The 20876-nt window shown below is 44.5% G+C and overlaps 1 protein-coding gene across 1 annotated transcript in view; it reads left to right on the top strand.

Moving 5' to 3' along the window:
- The window catches only part of POLK (DNA polymerase kappa), a 137650-nt gene that overhangs the window by 47756 nt on the left and 69018 nt on the right, over positions 1-20876 (top strand). The window contains exon 2 of the mRNA XM_088443691.1: positions 11689-11853. Within this exon, the coding sequence (XP_088299817.1) occupies positions 11716-11853 (138 nt within the window). The 5' untranslated portion in view covers positions 11689-11715. The remainder of the gene's footprint in view (positions 1-11688; positions 11854-20876) is intronic.

Below are 20876 nucleotides of genomic sequence, written 5' to 3'. Positions count from 1 at the left end.
AAATTAAGCTCCAAACCTGATTGAATAATGGGCCATCACTTTTTAAAAGTCTTGTTGATGTGTGTGCTAGCATTGTAAAACTGTGTAACCCATGGTAACGCTCTGGGCTTAACACTGTTGTTTTGTTTGGATAGTAACTTATTCCTATCCAGTTTTAGCACTTTAGCTTTGGCTTCTTTTAAAAAAGCCATATCATAACCCCTATCATGGAATTTTGCTATCATCGTATCCATCTGGGCTATAGCCATAGCTGGATCTGATGTAATGTGTTTAATGCGCAACAACTGTGCGAAGCCCCTTCTTTAATGGATAGGGATGGAAACTTTTCATGTGTAAGATGTTATTACGGTCTGTAGGCTTTGTATATAATTATGTCTTTCCAATGTAATGTTAACATCCAAAAAGTTAACAGATGTAGCACTAATATTGTAAGTGAACTTGACTGGATGGTCCGTCGCATTAAGCTTATCTATAAGATCACTAAACTCTCACTACCTCGATAGAAGATAAGCAAGTCAGCTATGTAGCGTCCATAGTATGCAATGTTGTTACTAATGGAAGGGTCCTGGAAAAATACTTCCCTCTCCACCTCAAACATAAAATGTTGGGGTACGACGGGGCCACACTGGACCCCATCGCACAACCAACACGTTGCAAATAAAATTTTCCATCAAAAATGAAGAAATTATTGGTAAGTATGAGGGAGAAAAGATCCAGGATAAAATCCACATCAGGCCCCTTATAGCAAGGATGCCCCATGAGGAGCCGTCTCATTGGTTGTAAGCCCATGGCATGCGGAATAAGAGTGTAGAGGCTTGTGACGTCTATGCTACACAATAAGATGTCCTCGGTGAATATCGGCAAATTCCTAAGTTGTTGTAACAGTGTTGTGGTATCAAGTAGGTAGTGCTGGTGCTCTTGTATACACGGCTGGCATAATGAATCCAAGTACACTGCTAGTGGTTGATGTAAGGATTTCGTCGCCGTGACAATTGGTCGTCCAGGTGGATTCAATAATGTTTTATACACTTTAGGTGTAGTGTATAGGATAGGTACTAAGGGGTATGCTAGAATTAACGTGGACACCGGATCAGAAGAAATGCGTCCTACTGCTGCCTATATATATATATATATATATATATATATATATATATATATATAAACACTAACGTTCAAAAGTTTGGGGTCACGTAGAAATGTCCTTATTTTTGAAAGAAAAGCACAGTTTTTTTCAATGAAGATAACATTAAATTGATCAGAAATACACTTTATACATTGTTAATGTGGTAAATGACTATTCTAGCTGCAAACATCTGTTTTTTAAAGGAATATCTACATAGGTGTATAGAGGCCCATTTCCAGCAATCATCACTTTAGTGTTCTAATGGTACGTTGTGTTTGCTAAGCGCGTTAGAAGACTAATGGATGATTAGAAAAGCCTTGTGCAATTATGTTAGCACAGCTGAAAACGGGTTTGCTCGTTAGAGAAGCTATAAAACTGGCCTTCCTTTGAGCTAGTTGAGTATCGGAGATCACATTTGTGGGTTCAATTATACTCTCCAAATGGCCAGAAAAAGAGAACTTTAATGTGAAACTCGACAGTCTATTTTTGTTCTTAGAAATGAAGGCTATTCCATGTGAGAAATTGCCAAGAAACTGAACATGGTGTGTACTACTCCCTTCAAAGAACAGAACAAACAGGCTCTAACCAGAGTAGAAAGAGAAGTGGGAAGCCCCGGTGCAGAACTGTGCAAGAAGACAAGTACATTAGAGTCTCTAGTTTGAGAAAGATGCCTCACAAGTCCTCAACTGGTAGCTTCATTAAATGGAATCTGCAAAAACGCCAATGTCAACGTCTACAGTGAAGGGGCGACTCCGGGATGATGGCCTTCTAGGCAGATTGGCAAAGAAAAAGCCATATCTGAGACTGGCCAATAAAAGGAAAAGATTAATATGGGCAAAAGAACACAGACATTGGACAGACGAAGATTGGAAAAAAGTGTTATGGACAGACGAATCGAAGTTTGAGGTGTTTGGATCACGCAGAAGAACATTTGTGAGACACAAAACAAGTGAAAAGATGCTGGAAGCATGTCTGACGCCATTGTCAAGCATGGTGGAGGTAATGTGATTGTCTGGGGCTGCTTTGGTGCTGGTAAAGTGGGAGATTTGTACAAGGTAAAAGGGATTTTGAATAATGAAGGCTATCACTCCATTTTGCAATGCCATGCCATGCCATACCCTGTGGACAGCGCTTGATTGGAGCTAATTTCCTCCTCCAACAGAACAATGACCCAAAGCACAGCTCCAAATTATGCAAGAACTATTTAGGGAAGAAGCAGGCAGCTGGTATTCTGTCTGTAATGGAGTGACCAGTGCAGTCACCAGGTCTCAACCCCATTGAGCTGTTGTGGGAGCAGCTTGACCGTATGGCACACAAGAAGTGCCCATCAAGCCAATCCAACTTGTGGGAGATGCTTCAGGAAGCATGGGGTGAAATTTCTTCAACAAATTAACAGCATGCACTCCACTGTATGAACAATTAGAAACTGTCCAAGTGCTGAATAAATGACATCACTCATCTCCTCCTAAATGATAAATTATAAGACAAAAGTTGCAGCTGCTACTGCAACTGTGTCCACCTCTGAATCACCCCCAGTGTTTGGAATTCAGGAAGAGACAGTCTGCAAATTGCTTGCCACAATATTAGTGTATTCAGCTTTTTACCCACAGACTAATCTATTCTTCCATTCATTAAAAATGTTGGCGCTATCACCCGTTTTCGGGAATTATGCTGCAAATATTTAATGATAAATAGGCCCCTAAAGGCTAGCAAGGAGAAATCCAAACAAAACTACAAATCAAATCCTTATTGTTTGTGTACTAATTGTTAACTGCATCGATATTTACATAATATGTGAAGAATTATATTGTGTTTTATATTTCTCTCTTATTGTAACATTTAAAATTTCAAGTCCGGAATGTGGGCGGGAAGAGCAGGTAAGTATGCCCTAAACACATGTAGGCACAATTTTGTGTCCTGAATCAGTATTCGTGAGTATGTAACCTATAGACCAGAGGTAGGTAAAATATGGCCCAAGGGCCATATGTGATCCATCGGGCAATTTGTTCCGGCCCTCCACGATCTAGGACAGAAGTCGGGGACACTGTTGAGCTGCATGCACAGCATCTGGCTTCCAGCTCGGAGATTATTTACATGTTATGGGACTTGGGGGAGGTACTGTACTGCAGGAGCATCATGTGACACAGCACAATGCATGTAGGAAGGTCACACATCATAATTACAGTAAGTCTATGTTAGAGTGTTGGTATGCTGCAGTCCAGTGGGGGCCAGAGGAAGAAATAGTTCTGTCCCAGCTCTCTGCATGGGTTCTAGTCAAAGGTAATTCGGGTGGAATTCTAATGGGCATTTTTGGAATAAAAAGTGCATGTGAATGAGCATGGTTCTGGTGGCATAAAAGAGGTTTGTGAAGGGAGGTCTATTAGCTGTCCTTGTAGGGGTTCAGGATGGTGCTCTTTTATGTTATCATTGTGTCTGCGCCTACATTATTTTTATTCATTTTATTTATAGTGTCCGCAGTGCTGTGCAAAGGGCAAAACCAGTATAGGATCAAATAGTACAATACAGTAGACAAGTAACAAATAGCACTACAACTCTCACCACAGCCACTGATACAAGGGGTGCAATGAAAATGTTAGTGTAATTTTAGTGTAAGAAGAAACGAAAATAATGAAGGAGTTGAGTCCAGGGGCAGAGAGCCCATGGAGAAGGGTATAGAGTGTAGCTGGTGTGTAGGAGTGGTAGGTAATGAGAACAGGAGTGCCCTGCTTATGCTTACTTACAGTCTAAAGGGAAGGGGGAGACATAAGGAGTGAGCCAGTGTAAGGGGAGCTAATGGCAGCAGTCAGGTGTAGAGGAATTGGAGGGAGCAAGAAGTTGAGGTAGACTACGTGGTGACATTAAGTGGTGGACGGATTTGCTTTTATGAACAGGTAGGTTTTCTGAACCCACTTGAAGTAATGCAGGCTGGGGGGTAGTCTGATGGAGCGAGGGAGCTCGTTCCAATGGTGGGGGGCAGCACGGGAGAAATGTGAGGGAGTGAGATGTGGTAACCAGAGGGGAGGAAAGGTGACGGTCATAGGCCGACCGCAGAGGGTGTGGGAGATCGTAGGGAACAATGTAGATGGGGAGGGGCTTCTACGTGACGGCGAGGAGTTTAAAGAGGATTCTGTAGGGGACTGGGAGCAAGTTAAGTACTTGCCAGAGAAGGGAGGCAATATGAAGTGGTGAGAGAGAGATTATTTTAGCTGCAGCGTTGAGTACAGATTGGAGAGGAGCAAGATGCAAGTTGGTGAGACAAGTGAGGAGATGGTTGCAGTAGTCGAGGCGAGAGATGATCAGTGAGTGGGTAATGGTTTTGCTGGCATTCTGGGAGAGGAAGGGTTTGATGTGAGCGATGTTGCGGAGCTGGAATCGACAGGAGATTGAATGTGGGGGGAGCGGGAAGAGTCAAGAATGAATCCTAGGCAGGAAGTAGGGGAACTGAGGAGATACTGGTGTTGTTGACAGTGATAGAGAGGTCAGGAGTGAAGGAGACTCTAGATGGAGGAAAGATCAAGAATTCCGTTTTGGCTGTGTTGAGTTTGAGAAAGCACTCGGACATCCAGGAGGAGTTGGCGGAGAGGCAACTGGACATCAGAGAGAAGATAGGAGAGGTAGAGTTGAGTGTTGTTTACATGTAGATGATACTGGAGGTTAATGGAACTGATTAGTTCACCCAGGGAGGAGATGTACAGAGAAAAGTACAGACGGCCAAGAACAGAAGCCTTAGCTTAGCCGGTTGTGTACCTCCATTCTCTACATTAATGTTAGGTGTTTTAAATACACATTTTTTGAGTGTGGCCCTCCACAGTTTGCTAAAACTCATTTAAGTGCCCCACTCCACATATAAAATAACTGCCTACCCCTGCTATAGACTGACTATGACCTCATCATTGCCCCTAGATCTTGGGAGCACTGGTGATGATGTATACTGGTGCTACCCTTAATTCTGCTACCTTCCCTTTGTAAATAACCCTTTAAGATTACCTACTTTTTCTCTTCACTCTCTTGTAAAATAATCTATATATATATATATATATATATATATATATATATATATATATACAAATCAATATCACCCGGCACTCCTGAGGCAGCTAACACCTTCAATATATGTGCTTGGGTGCCTTCCTTAAGAGTATACAATACCCCTGTCCACATCCAAAATGAAGAGGAGGCACTCCGAGTCTTGCGTGAAAAACGTGTATTGAGAACAGACTGTTCTCAATACACGTTTTTCACGCAAGACTCTGAGTGCCTCCTCTTCATTTTGGATATATATATATATATATATATATATATATATATATATATATATATATATATAGTAAAATATTCTGCATTAAGAAGGACTTTTTGCACCTAACTTCTGACTGCAATGATAGGATATGATAGCAGAGGACCTGGCTGCTGTGAACAGCTGTCAGTCTTCTCTTGAAGTGTTCACAATCTGTGGTGGATGTGGTGTGTCTAAATTGTTCCTGACATGCAATTCTGCTGCTAAGACTAGTTTCCCTGCAGTGTGTGTACGCATTTCAAACAAATCCTTTTTCCTCATTCAAACAGCAATCAGATTGACTTGTGCTTGAGGAATACTTCTGACAGACACATGAATACCCCGTAGAGATAGACAATATAGAACACTCATTCCTGTGAATGCTGAGATTTAGAAGCATACACAGTGTTCTAAATAACTGTAACTTTCTGGCATCCTTCCCTCTCCTCTGGAGCTTTGTCCCGCTCCTCTCTGATCCAGTGTTCAGACACCAAATTATATGGTGGGCTTTAATTTTTTAATTATATATTTATTTATAAACACTGAAAACTGGTTGAATTTTTTTGTAATTTTTTTCTACATATTGCAAAAAACGGACTTACAGCAGAAAACCATAATTAAACCTAATTATTGGCCTTTGCGAAATCATAATTGTAAAGGGTCAATTCAGTTAGGTGCGAGTTGGGTCCTGCGAGCTGTACTCACGTGCAGGTGTAAATGATGTCGGACAGGTACGTGGAGGTGTAAATGATATGGGACAGGTATGTGAAGGTGTAAATTATGTGGAATAGGTATGAGGAGGTGTAAATGATGAGCGACAGGTACGTGGAGGTGTAAATGATGTGGGACAGGTATGTGGAGGTGTAAATTATGTGGGACAGGTACGTGGAGGTGTAAATGATGTAGGACAGGTATGTGGAGGTGTAAATGATGTGGGACAGGTACGTGGAGGTGTAAATGATGTAGGACAGGTATGTGGAGGTGTAAATGATGTAGGACAGGTATGTGGAGGTGTAAATGATGTAGAACAGGTATATGGAGGTTTAAATGATGTGGGACAGGTATGTGGAGGTGTAAATGATGTAGGACAGGTACGTGGAGGTGTAAATGTGTAGGACAGGTACGTGGAGGTGTAAATTATGTAGGACAGGTATGTGGAGGTGTAAATGATGTAGGACAGGTATGAAGAGGTGTAAATGATGTAGGACAGGTATGTGGGGTGTAAATGATGGGAGAGGGGTTTTAGAACTTGGAGATGAGAGCTAAAAGTGTTTATTCCAACTTTATACAGATTTGTATAAAAACACTGAAAAACTGCTATACATATATTGGGCCTGATTCATGATGGATCGCAATTGCAACAGCGTAAGAAGATCGACCGATGGTGCGCACTGTGCATGCTTATGCACTGCAGTGCGCAGGCCAGTACTGTGATCACGTACGCAGATACAAAGCCATCCCAGAGTGAGTGATAGAACGCCGTTTTCTGGCCGTGCATAATTAGCCACTGCAACGGCATTCGCAGCTTGAGTACTCACTATGTGTGACGAGAGTTGCAATTTCTGAGACAGGTCACACCATCAAATTATAAACTAGGAGTCAAGTCGTATGTGTCATGGTTTTATATTTGTCAGATTCGCAGAATTCCAACCATTCTCTCCAAATTGATGTGTACATCTGAAATTTATCAGGAGAGGACATAATAATGTCATCCAGGGATCTGTATAACTCAATCCTTCGAAACCAGTCAGAAAGAGTTGGAGGGGAGGTAGACTTCCAGCGTACAGGGATGACAGCCTTGGCTGCTCTATTCAGATACTTCAATAACGATTTTTTGTAAACAGATAATGGAGAGTTATGAAGGTTTAGTAGCCAAAACTCTGGGCCATCAGGGACATCTGAGCCCAATAAATCACGCGCTATCGAGATCACATCGTCCCAAAAAACTCTTAAGACAGGGCAGGTACACCAAATGTGAAAGGGGGTTCCCAGATCCGTTCCACATCTTCAACAACAAGCTGATACCCTAGGATACATTTTGGATAAAATGGATGGACATCTATACCATCTAGACAAGACTTTAAAATGAGTCTCAAGGGTAAGGACATTGGTGGAGCTACTCCATGATTTCTCAAATATAGACGTCCACTGAGGAGCACTGATCTCCATGCCAATGTCTCTCTCCCAAATTTTAGTGAAATTTGGTAATGTAGAGAAATTATTTTCAATTAAAAATTTGTAGAGAATTGACAATGTGTGGGAGGACAGTGACTGAGATACTACCAACTTCTCAAAAGGTGTTAAACCTCGAGATCCCACCGATCGAAAATCGTTTGACATAAGGAAGTGTTTAATCTGGAGATATCGCCATATCTCGCCATTAGGGAGGGTCCATTTGGCCTGGACATCAGCAAAGGGCAATATTTCGGATGGACCATATAGCTGTCAACTCGTACAATACCTGCCCTGAACCAAAGGTCCGGTTCGAGATACCAGGGGGACATTTGGGGTTATCAAATAGTGGAGTTAAGGGGGAGTAGGGTGAGGAAACACATCCCAAGCCCCTCAGACGCTTCCATACAGCAAGAGTCGGGCCTATAGTAGGATGTGAGACCCTAGGCAGATTAGATAACCAAGGTAAAGTGGAAAGTGAACACTCTAAAAAGGAGTTCTCAATGGATATCCATTGTTTTGGGGGGTTCGGCCTAGACCAGTCATATATTCTATTCAGCATTACTGCATCATAATAAATGTCAAAATTAGGTAGTTGGAGACCACCTAAATGTCTTCTTCTAAACCATATATCATGTTTGAAACGGGGAGCCCTCCCACCCCATACAAAAAGTCTCTGCTGGTACCATTTCTAATTAAATCTAGCATTTCTCAGGTGCACGCATTCAGAAAATGTATTTGAGTTTCATTAAACAAACTTGCTTTCGCAAATTTGTTACTTATTGATTTGAACACTAAGAGGGGTATTCAATATGAAACGTAAACTTCGCTGTCGAAGTTTACGTTTCATATCGGAGCTTTTACCTGGGATAAAGTATCAGGCGCGCGCCTGCTTATCCCCGTATTCAATATGAATCTAACAAAAACGGGAGCCTGCGAAGTGGGATTTGCGTAAAGTTATGAAATTTTCCTTAAAAAAATTGTAGGACCCCCCTAAAGTTGTAAAAACATGGGGGATCACTATGGGTACCCCCGTTTTAGCCTGTAAATGAAAGTCGGGGATTTAAATTGCCGCAGCAGGTGTTTTTTTCCCGACATTGAAGAAGTGTTGCAGAAGAGCACTTAGGTTATTTTTTTCGTTTTTTTAAGTGGTCCCATCAAGTTTTGGGTACATGAAAATGGGTACTATCATATTTTGATGTCCCTAAAGTAAGTTTTAAAAAATTCTGCATTTGTGCACCTGCCGCTATAAATCTATTCTAGAAAATACCTGCCGCATACTTGCACTGAACCTATTTCCCTATTGTTAAACAATTTTTTCCCATTTTTTTTTTTAACCCCAATTTTTTAAATAATTTTTTGGGGTGTCCCTATTTTTTTTTTTACTTTTTTTGACACAGTTCTTTTTTAAATGTAATTCCCAGGGGTGCAGGTTATTTTTTTTTAAGCCTGCACCCCTAAACCCCAATTCTGCAGTTTTTTTCGACACCTATTCAATGGTGAAAAGTTATCCCCGTTTTTTATCGAGACATTTTTGAACCTGCGAAAAGTCTTTGAAATTGAATACGGTGTAAAACTAAAACCTGCGATAATGACGTCATAGGTGCGATATTAATGCAAAAACTGAGTTTTCACTCCCATATTGAATACCCCTATAAGTATCCAGTTTGTAACGTTAGATGACTAACATAATTATGTTTATTATTTTCAAACAATAATAACCAAAGTGTTTTTACTGAAATGAACCATTGCTGACAATTTCACGAGCCCATTACATCTTTACACATTTTTGAAGAGATCCTAAAAATTATTTGCAACTGTTGATGTTATTTGTTTGTTTTCTGCAACCTTATTTATCAGCAGAGCAACAAGTGACGGTACAGAATAAAATGTACAGTGGGTTGCACATAATCTGGCAAACAAATATATACTCACCTGCACAGAACATCATTTACACACAGTAATGCAGAAAGATGTCAGAGGTGGTGAATCGCTCATTGGGAAAAGGAGAAAGTAGAGATCCAGGAGCACTAGAGAAGACTTTACTGTATGTTGCTCATATTGACTTTAAGAATAGGGATTAAGAGCGGAGTTAAGAAAATGGAAGACAGGCTGCCATACTTCTAGGAATGATTGGGGGACTGTGAAGAACAGTGATCAGTAACTACATCTGGAAAATGTGTCATATTCTATGAATTGCCATTTACAACCAGTGGAAAGATGGTTATTTCCAATCTGCTGTGAGCTGGCAGGTGCTGGCTGATGCGAAATGTCGAATAATCTTATTCTGGTGATTTGTGGTGGATGGAGCACCTACAGGAGAAGAAAGGGGGACAGCACTATATAATAATGTGCTTAATAATTTTTTGATATATTGCATGAATGCTGACAGCTTGGTAGCACCTGATAGATATATTGAGATAAATTATATTTAGCCTTGTTGATAAATGACACCAGTTCTAACGCAAATTGAGCTTCGGGCTGTGTTTTCCCTATTTCCTCTCATTCTACACCATCTAATGTCTCAGGTCAGCTTTTTGTAGTAATTCTTGAGAGTCTTTGGCGATGACTTCACAGGCTTCAAGGCCTGATTCAGAGCCGCTCGCAAGCGGGTCGATGGTGCCCTAGTGCGCATGCGCACGATGGAGGGAGCTCCGTCGTATGCATGTGTGAGAGCCGGGGAGCGACAGGTCTCGCACCAAAGGGGGCGTGCTGTCGATGTTGATTGACAGCACGCCCCCTTTGGTGGGCGTGCCGGGGGCATGGCTGCCAGACGGAGGCGTTCCCATGGGAACACCTACCGTCTGGTCCGGTCCCACTGACATCACTAGTGATGTCAGTGGGAGTGACTTTGGCTCTGATAGAGCCAAAATCACTCCAAGGCTTGCGGTCACCGAGACCCTACCGCAGGGTCTCGTCGCAAGCCCGATGGTCTTGACCATCGCGACCATCATCATGGACGTTCGCATAAGCTGTGGGTGGTAACCCACAGCTATGCGAGCGTCCAAGAGGCCGCTCCAAGTTTAGGTAGGAGGGCCCTGATTCCGAGCGAGCGCTCTGGTCAGAGCGTCCGGCTCTGAATCAGGCCCTCAGTTCCTTGTATAACGTGAACGCAAGGTACTTTGCTGAGGTTTGTCTAAGGCAGAGGCACTCAACCGTAGGTAAAGGTCTGCAATTCAGTACTATGTCAATGTTGTTTTTTTTAAGAAATTGAAAAGAAAAACATTTTTAGGAATGTTGAATTTTATTTGTATATTTGCGAAGATGGTCAGGGAGTGTTTGCGTGAGATGTCGTTCTTACACTTATGCCACTGGCTAGGGCATGGTGAGAGCCCAGGGAACATAGAGCCTGATTCAGAGATGGACGCTGATGCCATTGCAGCTGCGTTTTCACATGGTACGCAGCTGTGAAAACAAGCTAATAGTTCCAAAGATCACCTGAGCATAGGGACGCCCAATGCTGCCTTCTCATCTGCGTATGTCGTCGCTCACTTGCGTAATTATCGGTAACATCAACGCACATTGACCAACTGCAAACAATGCAGCTCTCCTGACACGCAGAGGGTTCTCTAATTTATGTAGTCCCATGTAACAGTGTTTAAACGGTAAGGCACATCTACGTTTTTCTGACCACCTCCGTTACCACCCCCAGACACTGAGGACCTGTCACTCATTTTGCGAATCGGTTCTCTGTGCATGCAGAATCCCAAGACGATTGCAGCGTGTGCGCAGTGCGACTTATACGCATGAGCAATGGCAAACCATCACTCGATCTGCGTAAAAATCTCCATTGCATTTGTTGCTGACTCGGTCCCATACATCGTAAGCTCCAATGAACCGATGTGAATAGCGAAATATTCTCTGTAAAGCGTTGTGGAATATGTGTGCGCTATACAAATAACTGGTAATGACATAATAAATGAAATCACCTAGGAAATTTACCTTCATACCATACTCACTAAAGAAAAGTTTAAAAATAAAAAAAATCTTATACATAATACTGTCTGGTGAGCTGATTGACAGATAATGGCAGCAGACACTAAAAGTAAACTGGTATTAGGTGCATGGAAAGAATTGTTTATTAATTGTGACCTTTTTTTTTTTTTTTTTTTAACAGTTTGTGATTCTGCAAACAAATAGAATAATGGATCAACCAGAAGACAAAGCGATTGCTCCCAGCAATGAGGCTTTTCAGTTCAGAATGGGCCTCAATGACAACAAGGCGGGAATGGAAGGTCTGGATAAGGATAAGATCAATAAGATCATAATGGATGTAACAAAAGTGAGTGGATTCTGTATGGCATAGATTGGGAGTTATTTTGGAGAGCAGTATTAATCACTATATAGCAGCACACTGTAATCAGGCTTTTAGTGCATATGGCAAATGTTGGTTATGGTTGCCTTCTAGTAGAAAGTAAGGGACTGACATTATAGTTTAAAAATTGTCTCCTGCTAGATTTATATTCAAAGGGAATGCCCAATGACATTAAGTGGTGTCAAAATAATTGACTATTTAAAAAATAAAACAAAATGTAACTATTTCTTCTTCCCCCACTAGGAGGCACAGGAATCACTCTGGGCATAACCTGGAGAGTAGAGTCTGGGCACCAAATAGTTAAACTTAAATTTCTAACAGTCCAGGCTCCCTCTCCTCTCTACCCCAACCCCAGCCACCGGCAGCCAGATTGAGTTTGGTGCCGGCAGGAGTGGGCACCGTTTTGATGGGTGCTGCATTAACTGGTCTCCCATTGTTTTATTTTACTTTATTTTCTTTCTTTAGTACTGAGTGTGCAGCGACAGGCGACTGGGCCATTGACTTTGGCTGTTAGAACAGCGGCAGCCATTTGCCCTGGGGTCCGGACTAGACGGGGGAGGTAGGCTACCTCTGTTTGCCCCCCCTGTCTGGGGTGTGTGTCCTCTCAGACAGCAATCCTGAGGCAGAATCCACCCCTCTCTCCACCACCTCTGAGACGCTGGGCGGGCATTTTCTGCAGAGCCTGCCTTAGCATAGCTCAGGGAGAGACGCTTGGGCTCCTGTATCCTCATATAACTCGCTCCTAGCAACCAGGTTATATCCATAGCTCCTTCCTGCTGTTATTAGCTGTTTGTTGAACACTATTTGCCCACTTATTGAAAGCATTGAGTGGCCTGTGTACTTTGCTTTTGATACTGGTCACCTTGGGGACACGCCTGGTCAGTTGGTGAGTACAGCGCTATGTATATAATTATAGCATACCAATTGCACACTAATTGTTTATTTAATAATGTATTAGACGCTCAATACATTTCCACTATTGCTTGGGCCTTTGTGTGTGGTGATTTATTGGATAGCTTATAATGTCTTCTTAGAATAAAGCACCAAAGTAGGTGGGTGGTCCAGTGCTGCACACTGGTAAAATATGTGTTAAGTAATTTCTCCCCTGGACCACGTGTTTGTTGCTTTACGGCTCTATAGCAGGATGTGCCTTCAGCCAAAAGAACCAGTAAGAACCGTAATGCTTGCAGCTCCTGCGTTCCCTGTTCCTAATATTCTCTCAGCTCCACAGCTACTGTTGAGCCACTTTGGATGCAAGCATTTACTCAGTTCGTGCAGGGGTTGGCTCAAGTGTCAGCATCCTTTCATCAATTGCTGGACAAGGATAGAGCTCCCAGATGCAGGCCTGCTATGCGAGAGAGCCCTACACTGCTCTCAGGGGGAGTTTCTCACTGAGTGTTTCTCAGACAATGATGCTAGTGTCTCTGTCACCTCTGAGGTTGAGACTTCCTCGGCCCCGGAGGATGCTCCCCAGTAGATGTGGAGGCTCTTATTAGAGCAGTTAAATTTGTACTACTGGTTGAGGATTCGGAGCAGCCTCCTCAATCCAAACCCCCAGTATTTAAAAGTCAAAAGAAGTTGGTAACGGAATTCTTTTCTTTGCAACTTGAGGACCCCCTTGTGGGCGCTTTCAGGTTTCTAAGCGTATTGCTACCTTTTTACCTCTCCCAGCGACCGATAAAATGGGAGTCTCCTCCACCTGTTGATGCCCATATTACCCGTCTTATCAGGTCATCTTTTCTCCCTATACCGAACACAGATTCCCGTAAGGATCCTCTGGATAGGAAGCTGGAGAATTTTCTTAAGACCATACAGTCAGGTCCATAAATATTGGGACATTGACAGAATTTTCAGATTTTGTCCTCTATTCACCACCACAATGGTTTTGAAATGAAACAAACAAGATGTGCTTTAACTGCAGACTTTCAGATTTAATTCAAGGGTAATTACATCCAAATCGGGTGAATGGTGTAGGAATTACAACGGTTTCTATATGTGGTAGGAAAATCCTACCACAAGCACTGCAAGCAGTTCAGACGCCTTTCGATGTACTCGATTAATCTAATAAATAGCGGAGATAACGTAGGATGCGAGCGGCCAGGGGGCGTCTTTACAAAATAGCGAGCGCATGTTTCGTTCGCTAGCTCAGACAAAGAGGCATCAACAGACCGCAAAGAGCGAGCGCTCAATTTAAATATCCGGCCCCTTTTTCTGAACGAGCGTGCGCAAATAGCGTCCGGCTCTGAATCAGGCCCTCAGACTCCAGGAAGGCTCTGAAAGCGCTTTCATATGTGGGTGACATTAGATGTCCTGCAGCCAAGGCAGTGGACAAGCCTGCCGCATGATGGTGCAGGCCTCCATCGGGGGGACCCTTTTGTGGGAGGCCGGCTTGTGCTTTTTTTGGCCGTTTGGATGCAGACCACGACAGATGCCTGGGTCAGAAGCATTGTTTTTCAGGGCTATGCTCTAACATTTCTAAAGCGTCTGCCGACTAGTTTTTATTCCACCATCTTTCCTGCACAGCAAGGAAAAACAGAAGCTCTTGAGGAGTCTATTCGCTCCCTCCTGGCCTCCAAGGTCATCATTCTGGCCCCCCATCTCAGAGAGGTATGGGTTTCTATGCCAATCTCTTTCTCATCCAAAAGCCGGATGGCTCGTTTCGGTCCATCCTCAATTTCTTTCCTCCAGATTCCCAGGTTCCGCACGGAATCTTTTTTCCATTATTTTGGCTCTGGAGAGGGAGATTTTATGACTTTTTTTGGACAACCAAGATGCCTATTTACATATTCCCATCCGAGTCAGCTACCAGCGCTTCCTCAGGTTTGAGGTGAGGAGCGAACACTACCAGTTTCAGGCATTGCAATTTGGACTGTCCACAGCCCCTCGTGTTTTCACAAAGGTCATGGCGGTGCACCTTCGCTGCAGGGGCATATCGATTTTGCCTTATCTGCATGACCTTCTTCTACTGTCCAGTCTCCAGCTATACTCAGGGATCACATCCACCTGACAGTGGAGCTTCTCCAGTCACATGGGTGGATAATCAATTGGTGGAAATCCACCTTGACTCCTTCTCAGGAGATGCTCCACTTAGGAGCATTATGGACTCCAAGACTGCAGTTCAGAATCCACGCCTTCCTGAGCCAGCGTCTGGTCCATACACTCCTGTATGCAGATCCTGGGGTCTTTTGTCTCCACCTTGGACATGGTGTAGTACGCCCAGTTCCAATCCCGGCCTCTGTTGCTGGTTATTCTAGCATGGTGAAACAAATCTCACACGAACGTCAAGATGCAGATGTTCATTGTTCCCCGGGAGGTTAGTCTCTCTCTCCTGTGGTGGCTCCAGGACTCCCATCAGGGCAGGGGCTATCCTTTTTGGATCTAGGACTGGGTCCTACTCACTACCGATGCAAGTCTTCGGGGGTGGGGGCCAGTGACATGTCATCAAACCTTCCAGGATCGTTGGACATTTCAAGAAAGTCAACTGTCAATCATTGTTCTGGAGCTCTGAGCTGTGTACAGAGCTCTCTGCCAGGCGCGATCTCTTCTCCAGGGTCGTCCGGTCAAGGTACAGTCTGACAGCGCAACCACCGTTGCCTTTATAAACCACCAGGGCAGCCCTCGCAGATGTGGGGCCATGAAGGAGGTCAGCCACATTCTCCAATGTGCAGACCATCATTTTACGGCTCTATCAGCGGTCTTCATCTCTGGAGTCCAGAATTGGGAGGCGGACTTCCTAAGCTGCCAGGACATTCACTCTAGTGAATGGTCTCTACATCCGGACATCTTTCAGCTGCTAGTCCGCCATTGGGGCCTACCAGACATAGACATAATGGCGTCTCGTCACCACCACCAGTTGTCGAGATACTGCTCCTGTATTTGGGATCCCGGCTCTCTCCCGTTGGACACTCTATCGGTTCCATAGAAGTTTCCTCTTATATTCATCTTCCCTCCAGATCGATGATTCCTCGGGTCATCCTCAAATTCAAGCTGGACGGAGACACGGTGATCCTGGTGACGCTAGATTGGCAATGACGGGTGTGGTACGCAGATCTTCTGGACCTATCCATAGATGTCCCACTGCGTCTCCCCCTGTGACTGGATTTTCTGTTTTCAGGGCCCATGCTTCCACCCGGATCAGGCCAGTCTCGCTTTGATGGGGTGGCTCTTGAGACATACATTTTGAGACTAAAGGAAATTTCCAGAAGAGTCATTCAGACCATGCTTAATGCTAGGAAGACCTCTTCGGCGAGAATTATCACCGAGTTTGGCAGTATGAAACTTGGTGTTGAACTAGAGGCTTTAATCCCAGGTCTTTTCGCCTCTCCCATGACCTTTCCTTTCTGCAGACAGGTCTGTATTTGGGCCACTGGCTCTCTTCCTTGAAGGTCAAGGTTTCGGCTTTGTTCTCCTCCAGAGATAGATTGCACTTTTACCGGATATGCAGACCTTCTACCAGGGAGTTCTAAACCGCCATTTGTTCCTCCTGTGGCTCCCTGGAACCTGTCTCTGGTTCTTCGGGCTTTGCAGTCAGCTCTCTTTGAGCCCTTGGATATGTATGAGCTGTGTTGGCTTATGTGGAAGACTGTCTTTCCACACACCATCTTATTTGCCTGGCGGGTGTTCGTCTTGAGCACCTTGTCGTGACGCTCTCTGTTCCTAGTTTTCCACTCAATCGGGCTGTTCTACGGACTCGCCTAGGTTATCTTCCCAAGGTTTTGTCTCAATTCCACATCATTCTTCGCAGGAGGAAGCCTTCTTGGATGTTGTAAGAGCTCTCCACATTTATTTGGAGAGGACCAGAGATTTCCACAAGTTGGATTCTCTTTTGTCCCGTATAATTTTCATAAGTAGGGCTTGCCAGCTACTAAACAGACCTTAGCACGCTGGCTCCATTTGACTATTCGCCAGGCTTACTCTTTGGTGGAACTTCCTGCCCCTGCCGTGGTGACTGCCCATTCCACCCGGTCGGTGGGAGCCACTTGGACAGCTCGCTGTGGTGCATCTGCAGAGCAACTATGTAAGGCTGCCACGTGGTCGTTTGCCCATACTTTCATCCGTTTTTATGCTTTTGACACGTTTGCATCTTCGGACGTAGCCTTCAGGCATACTGTTCTCACTGCAGCTCAGGAGCGTAGGGGGACAGCTTTGGGACATCCCAGAGTGATCCCTGTGCCCCCTAGTGGAGGAAGAAGAAAAGGAGATTTATGTTCTTACCTGTTAAATTTCTTTCTTCGACTCCATAGGGGGCACATGGCACCCACCCTAATGCACCTGGCTGCCCATGTGTGTTTCCTTGGTTACCGGTTTTGCTCACCTATCCTATATGTGTGTGGTTCTGAGTGTGTGTGTTATGAATTCCAGTGATCACCCCTAGTAAGCCATCTAGAACTCAGGCTATGAGGTCTTCCGCCACTAACAACCGTCCGTTGTTTCCTAAGAGGTAGTAGCTCACCGTTACTTAGACGGCCGCCTGGACTTACTGCTCGGAGTGGTAGTAGCTTACAGGAGTGTCAGTTGGAATCTTGCGATGATGGAAGGAGATGGAACAGGAAGAGTCAATGGTGTATTTAAGAGAGGTGCGGCTTGTGTGCTGATGGTGCGGCAAGACCCGATGGTAGAAAGCTGATTATTGCGGTTTTGAGAGCCGATGGTGCGGCAGATGTATTGATGGTGTGGCTTGTGTGCCAATAGTGCACACAAGCCACTGGTAGATAGTTGGTAGTAGATGTTGCGGCTTTGAGAGCCGATGACAGCACAGTTGTATTGATGCGGCTAGGAAGCCGTAGGAGAAGCTGGAGAGCCAGAGACTGCACGGAAGCTGCTGGTGCGGCTAAGGTGCCAAAGGTGCAGAAAAAGCAGACGGAAGAGGGTTGGTAGATGGTGCTGCGGCTTTGAGAGTCGATGGCAGCACGATCGTATTGATGCAGCTAGGAAGCCGTAGGAGAAGCTGGAGACCCAGGAGACAGCACGGAAGCCACTGCGGGAAAACCAGAATCTTCACCGCGAGGAGGAACAGAACACTGACCATGCAGCTGAGTCGAGGGAACCCACAGGAATGCTGTAGTCTGCGAGGCGGCAAAAGACCAGTGTGTACAAATTGGAGGAACCACCAATCGCGCTGCACTGTGGATGACACGTCACTTCCTGAGGCGTGGCGATCGCCTAGCAACAGGGGAAACTGGAGTAACCTCGTCCTGACTGGGTAAACCGCTCGATGCAGACAAGTCGTGATCGTGACTTGTAACGGTACCCACCCCTTGACGAGGGTTTGAAGAACCCCCAGAACCTGGTTTGTCTCAAAAATCTTGAAAGAAATGTCTTCTCAGCCTGGGAGCATGTAGAGCAGTTCAGGGACCCAGGAGCATTCCTCCAAACAATTCCCCTTCCAGTGGACCAAGAACTGCAGACGATCCCTGGAAATTCTAGAGTTCAATATCTTCTCCACTACAAACTCGTGTTGACCATGGACCACAACTGAAGCAGGCCTGGATGAGAACCTAGATCTGAACTTGGCTGAACAGATGACTGGCTTGATAATGGAACAGTGGAAGGTATTGTTGATACGGAGAGAGTTGAGTAATTGAATTTAGAAGGCTACCGGGTTCACCTGTGAAATCATACGAAACGGACCATTGAACCTAGGATCCAACTTCTGGTTAGGTTGGTGGAGTTTAATGTTTTTGGTGAACAGCCAAACCAAGTCGCCCTTCTTAATCCACACGACCTCCGATGCTTGTCAGCAGAATTTTTGGAGCAGATAGATACCTTCCGAAGGCTTTGATGAACCTTACTCCAAATATGATGGAGCCGAGAGACAGAAGATGAGGCTGGTGAACTGGAGTCGAAAGAGTTTGCCGTCGGATGTTGCCCTGTAGCACAGAAGAATGAGTATACCATAGATGCAGAAAGGCACGAATTGTTAAAAGAAAACTCAGCAAGCGGCAGATGGGATACCCAGGCATTATGAGACTTAACAATGTAGATATTGCTCTAGAGACTGGTTAATGTGCTCATTTTGTCCATTGGACTACGGATGGTAACCTGAAGAAAGGCTAAGGTCAATGCCCAAGGAAGCACAGAAAGCTCTCCAGAACTGTGCCACAAATTGTGTTCCTCAATCCGACACGATAACAATTGGAAAGCCGTGTACATGAAAGAAATGTTAGAGAAACAGGCTGGAGAGTACTTTGGCAGAAGGGAGCTTTGGCAATGGTATGAAGTGCGCCATTTTGCTAAAACGGTCCACCACCGTCCAGATCACGGGAACATCGAGCAGACATTGGGAGGTCGACATTAAAATCCATTGCGATGTGAGTCCAGGGTCACCTAGGTATGGAAAGCGGAAGTAACAGACCTGAAGGAGCTGTCCGAGGTGTCTTATTCCTGGCACAGACCTCACATGACAGGACAAACTCATGCACATCTTTGGTCAATGAAGACCACCAAACAGAGCGAGAGAGCAACTCTAAGGTCTTACTGATGCCTGGGTGACCAAAAGCTCGACAAGTGAAAATCCAGTAGGACTGATCTTCTAAATTTCTCTGGAACGAACAGAAGACCAGAAGGCTTATCAGGAGGTGACTCTGATTGACAGGCCCAAATGAGATTAACCAGATTTTGGATGATAGCACAATGGAAGGAGTCCAAAATAATAGCTTTGTCTGCCCTGGAGACCTGTTGTATAGGTTCATAGCTCCTGGATAGGGCATCAGCCTTGATGTGCTTTGAACCAGGATGGAAGGAGATGAGAAAGTTGAACCGGGTGCTTGCCGCAAGTTCAATCTTTTAGCAGATATAATGTAAGACAGGTTCTTGTGGTCAGTAAGAACATAATCTGGTGTTTGGCCCCTACCAGCCAGTGTCTCCAGTCCTCGAAGGCCATTTAATTGCTAGCAACTCGCAATTTCCCATGTCATAGTTGCGTTCAGCAGAAGAAAATTTGTGAGAAAATAATGCACACGGGTGCAGCTTATCATCAGAAGGATCTTTCTGAGACAAAATGGCTCCAGCTCCTACTTCAGAGGCATCCACCTCTAGGACAATTTGAAGGTCAGGATCAGGATGTCGGATTACCAGTGCCTGAGTGAATGCGACCTTGAGCGTTTCGAAGGACTGAATTGCTTTGAATGGCCATTTTACGCTGTCCGCTGGTTTCTTGGTCAGTTCCACGATGGTGCCACATTTGTGGAAAAAGACCTAATAAACCTGAGATCGTAATTGGAAAAACCGAGAAACCGCTGGATAGCTTTGAGAGAATTTGGTTGGATCCACTTCAGTATAGCCTCGACTTTAACAGGATCCACCGAGAATCCCTGGTACAAGATGGTGGTATATACCAGAAAAGAAACCTGAGTGACATCAAAATCACATATCTCCATCTTGGCGTACAGGTGTTTCTCCTGTAGTTTTTGAAGAACTTGATGTAAATGCTGATGATGTTTATCCAGCGATTGAGAGAAAATGTGAATGTCATCCATATATACGACAACAAATACTCCCAAAACTCTCAAACGACGTCATTGATCAGGTCCTGAAAAACTGCTGGGGCGTTGGATAAGCCGAACGGCATGACCAGATACTCGTAATGTCCCGAGTGAGTACTGAAGGCCGTCTTCCACTCGTCCCCACCTCTGATTCTAATTAAGTTGAATGCCCCTCGAAGGACGCAGCTGACCGAACATAACTGGGATGAGAGATAATGGATATGATTTTTGACTGTGATGTTATTAAGAGCTCTATAGTCAATACAGGGATGAAGAGATCCATTCTTCTTTCTCACGAAGAAAAAGCCAGCTCCCACTGGTGACTTAGAGGGGCGGATGAACCCTTTAGCCAAAGCGTCCTCGATGTACTCTCTCATTGCCTTCTCCTCTGGTACTGAAAGGGAATACAATCGACCCTTGGGTAATTTAGCACCTGAAACAAAGTTGATGGCACAGTCCTAGGGTCTATGTGGAGGAAGGACATCTGCAAGATTTTTGGAGAAGACA

Source organism: Taudactylus pleione, unplaced genomic scaffold (assembly GCF_031769625.1).
Source record: "Taudactylus pleione unplaced genomic scaffold, aTauple2 ptg000333l, whole genome shotgun sequence".
Classification (NCBI taxonomy): domain Eukaryota; kingdom Metazoa; phylum Chordata; class Amphibia; order Anura; family Myobatrachidae; genus Taudactylus; species Taudactylus pleione.
Note: the sequence above shows the minus strand (reverse complement) of the source record. Positions and strands in the feature narration are given on the sequence as shown.